The 12,252-nt window shown below is 48.8% G+C and overlaps 1 protein-coding gene across 1 annotated transcript in view; it reads right to left on the reverse strand.

Annotated features, from left to right (window-relative positions):
• Positions 1-1,573: 1,573 nt before the first annotated feature.
• Positions 1,574-12,252, reverse strand: part of CIB4 (calcium and integrin binding family member 4) — a 51,946-nt gene continuing 41,267 nt past the window's right edge. The window contains exons 4-7 of the mRNA XM_081592816.1: positions 11,000-11,141; positions 4,331-4,440; positions 3,405-3,493; positions 1,574-1,768 (exon numbers count right to left, since the gene is read on the reverse strand). Of these exons, the coding sequence (XP_081448942.1) occupies positions 1,738-1,768; positions 3,405-3,493; positions 4,331-4,440; positions 11,000-11,141 (372 nt within the window). The 3' untranslated portion in view covers positions 1,574-1,737. The remainder of the gene's footprint in view (positions 1,769-3,404; positions 3,494-4,330; positions 4,441-10,999; positions 11,142-12,252) is intronic.

Below are 12,252 nucleotides of genomic sequence, written 5' to 3' on the forward strand. Positions count from 1 at the left end.
AAAGCAATGTCAGCCCCCTGCTGGGCCCACCCACCTCTCCCCTGAGGACTGCAGGGGTCCCAAGGCACTCAGGCAGAGTGAGCCCTCCCATCTTCTCCCACTGGGATAAGCAAGGGTCCCATTAGGCCATGACTGAGAATGAGGGTGTAGTGGTCCTGGAACACTCACACTGGTGTCAGATGCAAAGGAAATCCCACTTGAGCCCTGGTTCAGCATCCCTTCATTCACATGACAGCCTGTGAGAGAGGGGGTGTTGTCCCTGCTTCACTGATAAAGACCCTGGGGCTCAGAGGTGGAGAGAGCTGTCCAAACTCACGCAGCTGGGAAGTGGCACAGCCAGGATTTGAACCCAGGCCTTTTGGACTCCCAAGTGCTGGTATTCCCCCTACACTCTCCACTTGTGGTCCAAGTGGGGGCTGAGGGGCAGGGGTGACACAGATCCCGGAGGGCCCTGTGGTGTCTGAAGGAAGAAACCACTTTCTCCATCCTGCCCTGACTGGCAGGGACAGGCTGCTTTGGCATCACCCCGGGACTGTTTCTAGAAGTGGATGGAGGGGAAGGGACCTGAGGCCAAGTCAATCTTCAAGGTATCACTGTGTGTCAGGAGCCCCTAGCCCAGACTGGACACTGGGCTCCTGTTCACATTCTGAGATGGCTGGGGAGGCTCAGGTTGTGGAGGGTGCTGCTTCTCACCTCCACCTCCTAGGTGGTCTCCTGTCTGCAAGAGCGGTCACGAGAGGCAGAGGACAGCTCCTTTGGAGACAGGATCTAGGATTCGCACCTTGGGCTAGGTGTGTACCCATGCCTTGGGTGCATGCCAACATCCCAGCACCTCCTGGATCTGATCAAGGGACTCTGTTAAGAAAAGGCTCTTCTTTCCCCTGCATGAGTGAAATGGGTTCTTATTTCCCCAAAAGACAAGGCTACCACAGCAGGTTCAGGTTCATGGGAAGGTGAGCATAGCCCTTCCCCCGTAAGCCAGTCTTTAGACACCTCCTCCCCGAAGAGAGTGTAAACAAGAAAAAACAAGAAAAAAGCCCATCAGATAGGCATCTGACAGCTTTTATGAACCCCTTAAGGGGCTTCTCCTGTGTCCCAAACCAACTGGGCTCCAAAGAGTCCCTGTGGTGGCCACATTAATTCAAGAGTTTGGCTGAGTGGCAAGGCAAATAAACCTTGATTGCTGGTCACATACTGTCACTTCCCAAGGGTGCAGTGGTGTCAAGTGGGGCCAAGATGTCTTGGGAAGCCAGGCACCAATTGGAAAGACTGCTCAGCGCATAGCTCTATACAGCCTGCACCCGAGATGCGAGAGGCTGAAGGAAGGCCCTGTGAAAGTAAGGGAAGAATGTATATTTTCCTGGTGAATTTCATCTGGTTTGGCTTGGTCCCTGCTGTGACATGGGTTGGCCTCAAAAAGACTGGCCATCTCATTCTTGGCACATCTCAGACACTGACAAACTTAAGCCCTGGAATGAGCAGTCCTTAATAAAAAGTTACTTCTATATGACCTTGCACTCAAAATATGATGTTCAGTTCAGTTCAAAATATGATGAACTGATGGGAAAAAGGAAAGGCTTTAATTTTGCTTTATTGAATAAACAATATTCTGGAAGTGAGGGAGGGATGGGGACAAAGTCATTCTTCTAGTCAGAGTTCTCTAGTGCCTGCAGAGGTTTGAATTCCAAGTTCCAGGGGTCCCCTTCAAGGCCACCAGAGCAAGTATTTGTGTTCATGTCAACATCCCCAGAAATGGATCCGAAAGGAGCTGAAAGAAGGAATTCCATTAGCCACCTCAAGCCTGAAGTTGTAAAGCTCCCTCTGCTTCCTGGGTTCACACCTCTTGTGTCCCTTTGTCTGAGCGATGGCCAGCTTGCAGCAATCCAAGCCACTCCAAAGCCTTCTTTTTTTTTTTTTTTTATCAATTTATTTATTTTAGTTGGGGGCTAATTACTTAACAATATTGTAATAGTTTTTGCCATACATTGACATGAATCAGCCATGGGTTTACATGTGTTCCCCCTCCTGGACCCCCCACCCACCTCCCTCCCCATCCCATCCCTCTGGGTCATCCCATTGCCCCTGCCCTGAGCATTTGTCTCATGCATCGAACATGGAATGGTGTCCAAAGCCTTCTTTAAAGCTCCTTTGAGCAGCTCCAGAATGCTAAGGGTGTCACAACCTTGTGGTGCTGGAGCCAGTGGAAAGAAAAGGGAGCGATTCCAAGAAAACACTCAAGGCAGACAGGATTCCAGCCTCAGTTGTATGCTGGGCTGTTATAGAAGAGGATCAGGTGGAGTGGTCCAAGTGTGGACCATCTTTCTCTAAAAGAGTCCCTGAGCAGCCATGTTGGAAGGGAGGGCCATCTCCTCCAGCCAGGTGATTGGAAGAAAGCCGGACACTTGCCTGGACTGGCCAGTCAGATTCTCTGGGAATTCAGTTAGAGCTGAGGGACATTCACTGAGGGTCATTGGGATCCAAAGAGCTATAAACTTGACCGCTGTGGGAAGGCCACATTTGGTCTCACATCTGGCAAAGCAGAGACTGCTGGTTGTACACAAAGTGAAGTCCAGAGCTGCTGAGGACAGAGGCAGAGACTCCAGGCTCCCAACCAGGTGCTCCATGAGGTCTAGCTGGTTTTGTTCATTTTTGATTGGCTAAACCATTTTGAATGGGCATTTGTCCTTGCTGTCACCTAGGCTGATGTCCAAGGGCAGAATAGGGTACAGGAATAACAGACATAGGCAAACATGTAGTTCAGAGCAAGAAGACTGCCCTAACTGGACTGGTCCTCATGACATGGGCTGCCTTCAGTGGTGGTATACTTCCCACAACTGGAGGGACCCAAATAAAACTGTTAAACATGGCCAATATGGAGAGGGCCAATTGTCCAGAAGTGTCTGGACTGGATATGACCTTTATGGCCACTTTCCACCTGAGTTCTTCCCTGAGCTCCATCACTGGCATAGTCACTGCCTGCCCTGCCCCCACCCGGGTTCTGGGCCAGTCCCCAGCTCCTAGTGGCCACTGGAGGTTGTGGGGGGAGGGGAGCAGGACTAACAGTGGCAAAGGTGACTCCCCAGGTCAGTCCTGCAGCCCAGCGGGCTTTGCATTGGCTGGAGAGGGGCAGCACCTGAAGTCTGGACCACCTGCGTAGCTCGCAGTGCCTGAACCGCAGTCTCCCCTTTGCCTTTTGAAACCCCACGCCCTGTCTCTTTCCAGGTTACTTCATTTCTCAGAAGTTCCAGTATTGCTGATTCTGAAAGAATCTGCAAAGTACCCTGGAAACTCATGACCTCAATGGGAAGACTGAGGGGCTCTGCTGCCCCAGGAAGACTGGGGTCAAGGAGCTTCCTGCCCCCCCCCCACTAGGCTGGGCATCCCTCCACTCCAGAACACCTTACTTCATGAAGTCTGGAGATTTGGCCATCGCATGTTCAAATTCTGAGAAAGACAGCATATTGTCGTTGTCCAGATCCGACTCATTCAGGACCTGGACAGGGGCGCAGAAGGAGCCAGAATGAATCAGAAAGTGAGATGGAGATGCAGGGGTGGGGGGCAGAGACCACATGCTGAGCCATAAGCCAGGCTCTCTGCTCAGTGCTTAGCATCCCTAGGGTCTCCTGGAGGCAGGTGCTCCGCTCCCTGTCCCCACCCCCACCCCCGTCCTGCTCCAGACAAGGACACAGAGGTGCAGAGAGATGAAGTTATGTGCACTGCTGTCTGGGACCTTGTGGGCTGATCTCATCATGGGCAAGAGTCCTCTTGGTGTCTCCAGCACAAACTTGGCAGTGAGAACGGATGTGGGGGTGATGGACAGGGTGACATCCCAACTCGTTCCTGTCACCCAGTCACAGGCAGGGGCGCTGCACTGCAAGTTGCACAGTCAGGGTGGGAGGCAGCCAGGAGCCCTCATGGTTTTATCTTTGCTCCTAGTTCCCATCCAGACCAAAGAGTTCTCGTGAAGATGGGCCCAGGGCTGTCTTCATGTCCTTTGGACCATCACTTGAGGACATCTGGGCATTGTGTGGTGCTGTTATAATGTGGGGAAGGGGACGTTGTGATGTGCCCATCTGAGGCTGAGCTGCTGTTGGCCCACCTGCCTGCAGTGGCTACAGTGTTGGTGGGAGGGCCCCTTGGGTGGAGGGCTTGGGCTACTGCTCTGGGGACCCAGGAAGGGAGTCGTGATCCTGGAGGGAGGACAGAAAATTGGGGGTAGTTGTTTCTAGCAAGTGTGCATCCACCAAAGCTCCTCATTTGCCTGCCATCAAGAGGCTTCGGGTGATGGCCAGGCCCCACCCCCCCCCACCCCACAGGCCTGGGCACACACGTGGCTGATGAGGTCGGTCAGCAGGTCCTCTGACATGTCGTCGCTGTTGAGCAGCCGGAGGATGATCCTCTGCAAGTCCTCCTCATCAATGAAGCCATTCTCATTAAAATCTGCCAAGAGGAGGCGGGGCCTCAGAAGAAGAGAGTCCTGGGGCCAGGGCACCGGCCAGGACCTGCAGGCTCCCACTAGCCTCTGGGAGGCCCCGAGGAGCCCAACTCTGCCAGGTGGGCCTAGAATCTGAGACTCAGGGGGACCTGGGCAGGCCTAAGGGTGGAGAGTTGCAGCAGCAGAAGGCAGGTTCAATTCTAGATCTCGTGATGACCGTTGAATATGAAACACGCAAACCTTAGGAACTGTGTAATATCCCACATTGAAGAATGACAGCTAGAGCTAACTTGGGCCCAGAGTGGAGGAATGAGTTTGCTGGTGTCACAGGGACCCTTCGGGGGTGGAGCCAAGACCTTGGTCTCTGTTCCCTAAGGAAGGGGGTAGACATAAAGGTCCAGTTGAGCACCTCACTCCTTAGGCAGGTGGCTCTCCCCTGGCTGAATGTTAATCAGCCACAGGGACTGGACGCTAAAGCCCATGATGTTCATCTAAGAGCTCCCCACACGGCTCTGCCGTGACACACCACGGGCAATGGATCAGAGCCAGTGGGAGAGAGGCAGAGGGGCTTGGGAGGGGCCAGCATCAGGACTGGAGGGAGTGGGGCCCCGCAGTGACCTTGTGCTGCTGGCGAGAAACCCTGCAGCCTCTCCTGAGACCCTTCCCCCCACCCCCTGCAGTATTTCCAGGTGTCCTGCTGGCCCAGCTCCCATACGCAGAGACTGCGGCAAAGCAACATGGCTTTGATCCCAAGCCATGTGAAAACAGAATAATTTGCTGGAGTAAAGTGTAGTCCTGGACAGTTCCCCTCGTTTGGGGGTGCCAGGGCAGAACAGCCTGGGAAAGGTCTGCGGGCTGGGAGCTCTGGGCTACCGGCCAGCCCATGTGGCCTCAGAAGCCTCATGGCCTATGTTCTTGGCCACTTTGGGGAGAGAGGAGGGTTCTTCTTGCTGTTTCCCAGCAATGAGGGAGATGAGAGAGCTGGTAGGCTCAGCCTTCAGGTGTCCCCCAAACTCTCTGACCATCATCATCCCGATCTGTCATGTTACTCCTCACAATTTACAAGGTACTTTCATAAGATTACCTCATTTGAGTGAGTGAGGTAAAGCAGGCCTTCACCACTATTCCCACAGGAACTGAGGTTGCCTCCCTCACTGCTCCCAGCCACTAGCATCCCCATATCAGATGCTGGGAAGGTCTGGGAAGATCAGCCACGGGTGCTATGGCACCTGTCTGAGTGTAATTCACGGCTGGTGGGAGCCGTGCTGACCTGAGCAGAAAAGCAGAGCTGGGATGCTGGTCTCTGACAGATAGACAGTCTCCCCAGAGACGCTGAGAGAAGAGGATGGATCAGGTGGAGGCCGGGATGGTCCCTCAGAGCAGAGACTGGAGGCCAGGAGGTATGTCCTGGGCAGGTGTGGCTGGCCAACTGGACTTGACCGACAGCCATTCGCCCTTTCCTTCTTCCTAACAGAATTGCAATTCATGTTTATGTCCAGCTTAAAATACACAGCCTTCCAGTACCCACTGGGGCTATGTGTGACCATGTAACAGCTCTGTCCAATGACGTTATGGCCAAAGTTGCTGGGTGGAGCTTCCAAGAAAGTTTGTTAAAGAAGAGTAGATGTCATCTGTGTGTTTCAATGTCCATTTTGTCCTTATCCCCTCTCCCATCTCTTTTTCTTCCTGCCTGGAATGACGAGATACCTGTAGGCACAGAATACATCTTGTGACTCTGAGGACAGCAGTCCCATTAAAGATGGGAGATTAGGAGGCTTGAAGGAGCCAGGGCCCTTGGTTGCCTCCTGGAGCCATTACCTCAGCTCTGGACTGCCTGAATCCAGGATTCCTTTTTTTTCAAACAAGGATGCTCTTACAAGTAACTGATACTGATACAGTAGGTCAGAGCAGTAGTAACTCTTCAGCACTTTTTTTTTCCTGCTGCACTTTAGAATCATGCAGGGAGCTTTCAAAAAGCATACCAACCAGGGCATACCCAACACCATCACATCAAGTCTCTGCAGCTAGGGCCCAAGCAACCGTAGGTCTTGAAAACTCCCTGGGCAATTTCAATGCTGTCCTTGCTGTAGTCCCTGATGTCACAGAGAGTCGGACACGACTCAGCAACTGAAAAACAGCGATTCCAGTATTGGCTGCATTGGAAAATCAGTGGGTTAGAGCCATGCTTCTGAAACTTTTAGGTGCAGAGGAATCATCTGGGAGTCTTGTTCAAAGGTAGATTCTGATTCAGTAAGTGGAGACTGAGGCCTGAGATTCTACATTTCGAGCAAGTTCTCTGGCAATGCTGCTGCTGCTGGTATCTAGGCCACAATTGGTGTAATGAGTGGTTAGAACATGGAGTTAGGTCTTCAGACTGGCTAAGGATGATTGCTGAGGCCATCACATCATCATCCTCTCTTCTCTTTTCTTTCTCCTTTTCTTCCCCTTCTTTTTAGTCCTCCTTCTCTTCCTTCATTCCTACCACTACCACCTCAATTTATAGAGCAGCCATCATGGGCCAGGCACCAGGCTCAGAGATTCACACGTCCTATCTTCAATCCTGCTGACAGCTCTGTAAGGTAGCAAATCTTCTGAGCCCGAAGAGAATTCAAATTTGCCTGAGTCTAGCTGATGAAGCCTTGGAGTTTATGAGTCCCTAGGCATCTATTTGTACCACTGATTTGCATGAAGGCTCTGTGCTTTTTGCTTTTGCACTGGAGCTCAGAAAGGAAGGATACTGTTCGAAGGGGCCCTGGAGGCAGGTAGAGGGGAGCAGATACAAGGATAGTGTAGGGGCCTGGAGTGTCTGTTTCTCGATGTGACCTGAGGACCCTGCCTGACCTCTCAGGAGGGAGGATCTTCCCCCCATTCTTGATCTGAAGACATTTGAGCTCCCATGTCTTGAGTAGCTACTCATCTAGTTCCCTGAAGGTTTGGTGGTTTTGTTTGTTTAGCTCTAGAAACCATGGAAAGAGAGCTGAGACAGGTATCTTTTGAAACATCGGCCCAGCCTACACTACCATCTCTGAGCAGTGTCTCAACTCCCAGTGGTTGGCCTCAGAAGCCACGTTTGTTTATGTGACTCTGCTTCTTCTTGGTTGTGGATGACTGGACAAGCTTGGTCACCTAACCCAAGGGCAGCTGGATCTCTGGTTTCTCAGAGCCAATAAGCATCTCCTGAGAAAATGGAAATGAGAGACAGAGATGCTGTGGCCCATCAGTCAGAGTGAAGCCCATAGGTCATGTGAAGGCTCGGGTAGTCATCTTTTGTCCATAGGCACAGAGGCATAAAACTTGGATCTGCAGAAGGAGAAGGTGCACAGAGAGAAGCAGAGATAAGAGACTAGGCAGCCACAGAGAGAAAAGGAGAAAGGCGCTACCTGGTTTCCTGACCACTTTCCAGCTGCATTTGAGGCCCTCGGGAAGCCTGCTTCACTTCTGCCATGGATTCCACACTGCTTATGGTGGACAAACTCTAGTGCCTTCCTTCCCTCATGATCTGTTCTTCTTGTGTTCATGCTTTTGTCTAATCGACACACCCATCTAGTGTGTGTGGGGACTTACATCTAAGCACCAGGATTTGGCAACAGATGAGACATCTATAATATAATATGTTATATTGCCAGTAGTCTGGCCCAAGAGACTCCCTAGCTGTCTTGGAAGAAGCAACTGGCCATGTTGGGAGGCCCATGTGACTAGGAGCATAGATCATCCTCTGGAAACTGAGGGCAGTATGCAGGTGGTAGCCAACAAAAGGCCAGGGCTCTGAGTTCTATTGTTGTTGTTCTGTCGCTCAGTCATGTCCATGAATTCTGCCAACAACTGGAGTGAACTTGTAAGTGCGTTCCTCCCCTGTCAATCATTCTTCAGGTGAGATTGCAGCCCAGCCAAAACCTTGATTGCAATCTCGTGAAACCCTAAGTTGAGGACCCAACCAAGCTGCACCTAGACTCCTCACCCACAGAAATTGTGAGATTATATGTATATGTTATCTAAAGCCTGGAGAATCCCTGGGACGGCGGAGCCTAGTGGGCTGCCGTCTATGGGGTCGCACAGAGTCAGACACAACTGAAGCGACTTAGCAGCAGCAGCAGCAGCAGCGTCTAAGGCCATTAAGTTTGTGGTAACTTATTACACAGCAATGGAAAACTAATATGCTGCTGCTCTTCCTCAGTTGCCTTTTACACAGGTAACTTCCTGTTACTTGCACAAGTAAGGCAAGAGCACCTAGTCTGGGTCAGCATTTTCCACCCAGAAGAGCTGGCCCATCCAGAAGAGTACTAACAGGAGACAGAAGAGGCTAGAGACAGCACAGCAAGCGCTCTGTGGTGGAAGGCCTGACAGGAAGTATCACAACTCATGAACTAGAATTCTGTGGATAGCTTGGAAATCCCTGGGGAATCCCAGGAATATTTAGGGTAAGGAAGGAGGAATAATATTGCATGGACTACTAACCCAACCAAATTTGAGTATGTGATTTCATTTGTACTTATCCTGCTTGAAGTTCATTATAAATTTGTGTCTCATATCAAATTTAGGACATATGGGGCCATTATTTCTTCAGATATCTTTTCCGCCCTGTTTATTCTCTCCTCTCCTTCTGAGACAATCAGTTGGATATTTTTTAGGTCTTCCCATTGTCCTACATGTCCTTCAGGATCTGTTTCTTTTTTCTCATCATATTTTTCCTCTCTGTTCTTCAGATTAGCTTATATTCTATTGACCAGTCTTCAGGTTTACTGACTCTTTCCTCTCATCTTGATTCTCCTGCTAAGCCCAAATGGTGGATTTTTATTTCAGATATTTTATTTTTGAGTTCTGTATTTTCCATTTTATCCTTACAGTTTCTATTTTTCTACTGAGAATTTCTATCTTTTCATTCATTAGGGGCCAGTTTTCTTTTACATCATTGGGCATGATTATAATAACTGTTTGAAGATACTTATCAGCTAATTCCAACATCTGGCTCGTATCAGAGTCAGTCCTAATTCTTTGGAATGCATCGTTTTTCATTTTAAAAATATTAAGATGTTGAATAATTTTATTGTACCTTAGACATTATAAATGTTTTATGTAGAAACTCTGGATTCTGTTATATTCTTTCAAAGAGTGGTGAATTTTCTATTCTAGTGGGCAATTAATTAGACTTAAACTGCAAACCCTATCACTCAGGGACCTTGTTAAAATGCAGTGGCAGCTCAACTCTCCGTTCGTTCTTTCATTCTTACCTGAGCTGCTTTGAGTTCCCCCTGGTATATACGGTTTAGAAGTCAGAATGAGATTTGACTCCTTCTGGCTTTCTTTCAGGGACTCTCCCTTTTGCTCACTTTTGAGGGGAAAAGTGTACCAAACTCTCTGATTTTTCAAGTCAGAAAGAGATCAGGGTTTCTATCAGTCCTGCATGATGCCACTTACTGAAGCTCACCTTCAGGCTGGAAAAGTACAAAACTAAAAGTTGGGGGAGGGGGGTGGAGAGCCATTCAGTACCATTTCCTTTTTTCAAGTGTTAACTCTATGCTTCCTGTAGCTATGCAGTGCCATAAGGTAGTTGTTTTTTACATTTTGTTTAGAGTTTATAGTTGCTTTCTGCAGAAGCGACAGTATGATAGGAGCTTACTCAGCTTTTCTCTGTAGGGACACTTGTGATTTCATATGCATTTACTGGATATTAAGCCTGAAGACATATTAAATACAAAAGTATCATTAAGCCCCTTTTACATGAGAGATGAGACACTGAGACTTCATAGGTCCCTCTGGCTTAAATCCCCTTCACTCCATTCTATCCAAGTCCACTTGGCTGAGGCAGGAATAAGATGGTGTCCACCATGTGGGGACTGGGTGGGGGGAGCCAGTAGAAAAGGAAGACAGGTGAGATGCCAAACTATACAAGCCTAAATGTACAAGTCCTTTGGGCCAAGGGGTTGTCAAGATGAGCTTGAAGCCTTGCACATAATCAGTTCGAAGGTTTTGTTTTTTTCATTTTGGTTCCTTTTGAGAATTTCAGGGGCCCCAAATGTGCTAGGGGTTCATGAGGCTGAAGAGCAGAACTTTAGCAGAGCTTTGTGGCTCCCTGACAAGATCAGAGACATAAAATGTCATAGGACCTCAAGTATGATCTCTCTCAACTTGCTCATTTTTAAGATGAGGAAACCGAGGCTCTAGAAAGTAAACCGATTTGCTCAAAGTTTCTCAGCTATTTAGTGGCTGAGCTAGTTCTAGTGTTCAAATCTCTTAACTTTTATAGAACAAGCATAACCCCTTTATGCCCATATATAGTCCTCTCTTTCTCTTTCTGGCCTGCCCATGCTACTATATGGAATATCAGCACCAGTGACTCCATTTGTCTCTCTCTGGTGACATGGAGGGGAAGTCATCAATCCATTAGAGCTGGACTTCTCAACCATTAAAAAAAAAAAATCTACAGTACTTGAGAAGCATAATACCCCTCATGCTCAAGTAATCCCCAGCTAACAGCATCAGACCAATGCACTGATGCTGGTGAATTCCAGGTGTGGTATTTACTCTATGACGCTTGTCCCACCACTCCGTCCCCACAGCACCCACCATAGATGCGGAAGGCGTACTCTATCTTCAGGCTGGGGCAGGCCTGCTCGCTGAACACAGATGCCATGCCCAGCACATCCTCAAAAGAGAACACATTGTTGTGGGAGAACACTCTGCAGATTCGGTCTCTGAAAGGGTTGACCTGTAGGTGGGGAGGAGGAGAAAGAGGCAGGAGACTTGTCAGTGTCAGGTTCATGCCTCCCAGGGCCTCATTAACCTATTAGAAGCACAGTGTCCTGGGTTTGGGAAGAAAGCCAGAGCAACAACCTGAATACTGGAGTAGATGTTAGGTCAGTGAGCCAGGATCATGAACACAACGGAGGGTACCTAGGATGAAGGACCACACTTAACATCACTCTCCCCACTGTTGTCTTCTCCTGCAGGTACTTTCCAAAGGCTCATTTTTTGGTTGTTATTCTTTTTTTATGTTTATTAATTTATATGTAAAATTTGGAAAATACCCCCCATAATATTAAAAATGGGATAAATGTTCCTGATTCACTCTCCATGTTTAATTACTATTAACATATTGATGTAGAAGTCAGACCGACCCAGGTTTCAGTCCTGGCTTCACTGTTTACTAGTGATCATTTTACATTATCTCCAGAGCCTAAGATTTCTCATCCACAAGATCGGGTGGGATAATACTATACCTACTTAATAGGCCTGTCGTGAGGATTAAACAGGATAGGTTTAAAGTTGCATGTGTGTGTGCTAAGTTGCTTCAGTCATGTCCAACTCTTTGCAGCTTTATGGACTGTAACCTGCCAGGCTCCTCTGTCCATGGGATTCTTCAGGCAAGAATACTGGAGTGGGTTGCCATGCCCTCCTCCAGGAGATCTTCCCGACCCAGGGATTGAACTCATGTCTCTTACATCTCCTTCATTGGCATTAGGTTCTTTACCACTAGCTCCACATGGGAAACCCTAAAGTTGCACAATAAATAACACTCAACAGATGGTAGCTCTAAGTTGGTAGACAACTACTACAAGATATTATTATAAGTTGGTATACAACTGCTACAAGATATTGTAATTTGCACAGCAGTTTTCACTTTTAAACCAAGTAGTTCTCAAATTTGAGTCCCAAATGAGGAAGCATCATGTGATTTTAGAAACCCTGATTTCCCTAAAGTGGGCCTGGCCAGGGTCATTCATGAGAGGGCTCTTCTGAGCTGGCACCACAAAGTTCTAAGCCATTTCTCAACCAGCTCAGTGGCAGCTCATGAGGCCACCTTGCTATCCTCTCTCCAG

The sequence above is a fragment of the Giraffa tippelskirchi genome, chromosome 4 (genome assembly GCF_054371585.1).
Source record: "Giraffa tippelskirchi isolate mGirTip1 chromosome 4, T2T-mGirTip1v1.2.pri, whole genome shotgun sequence".
Classification (NCBI taxonomy): Eukaryota; Metazoa; Chordata; class Mammalia; order Artiodactyla; family Giraffidae; genus Giraffa; species Giraffa tippelskirchi.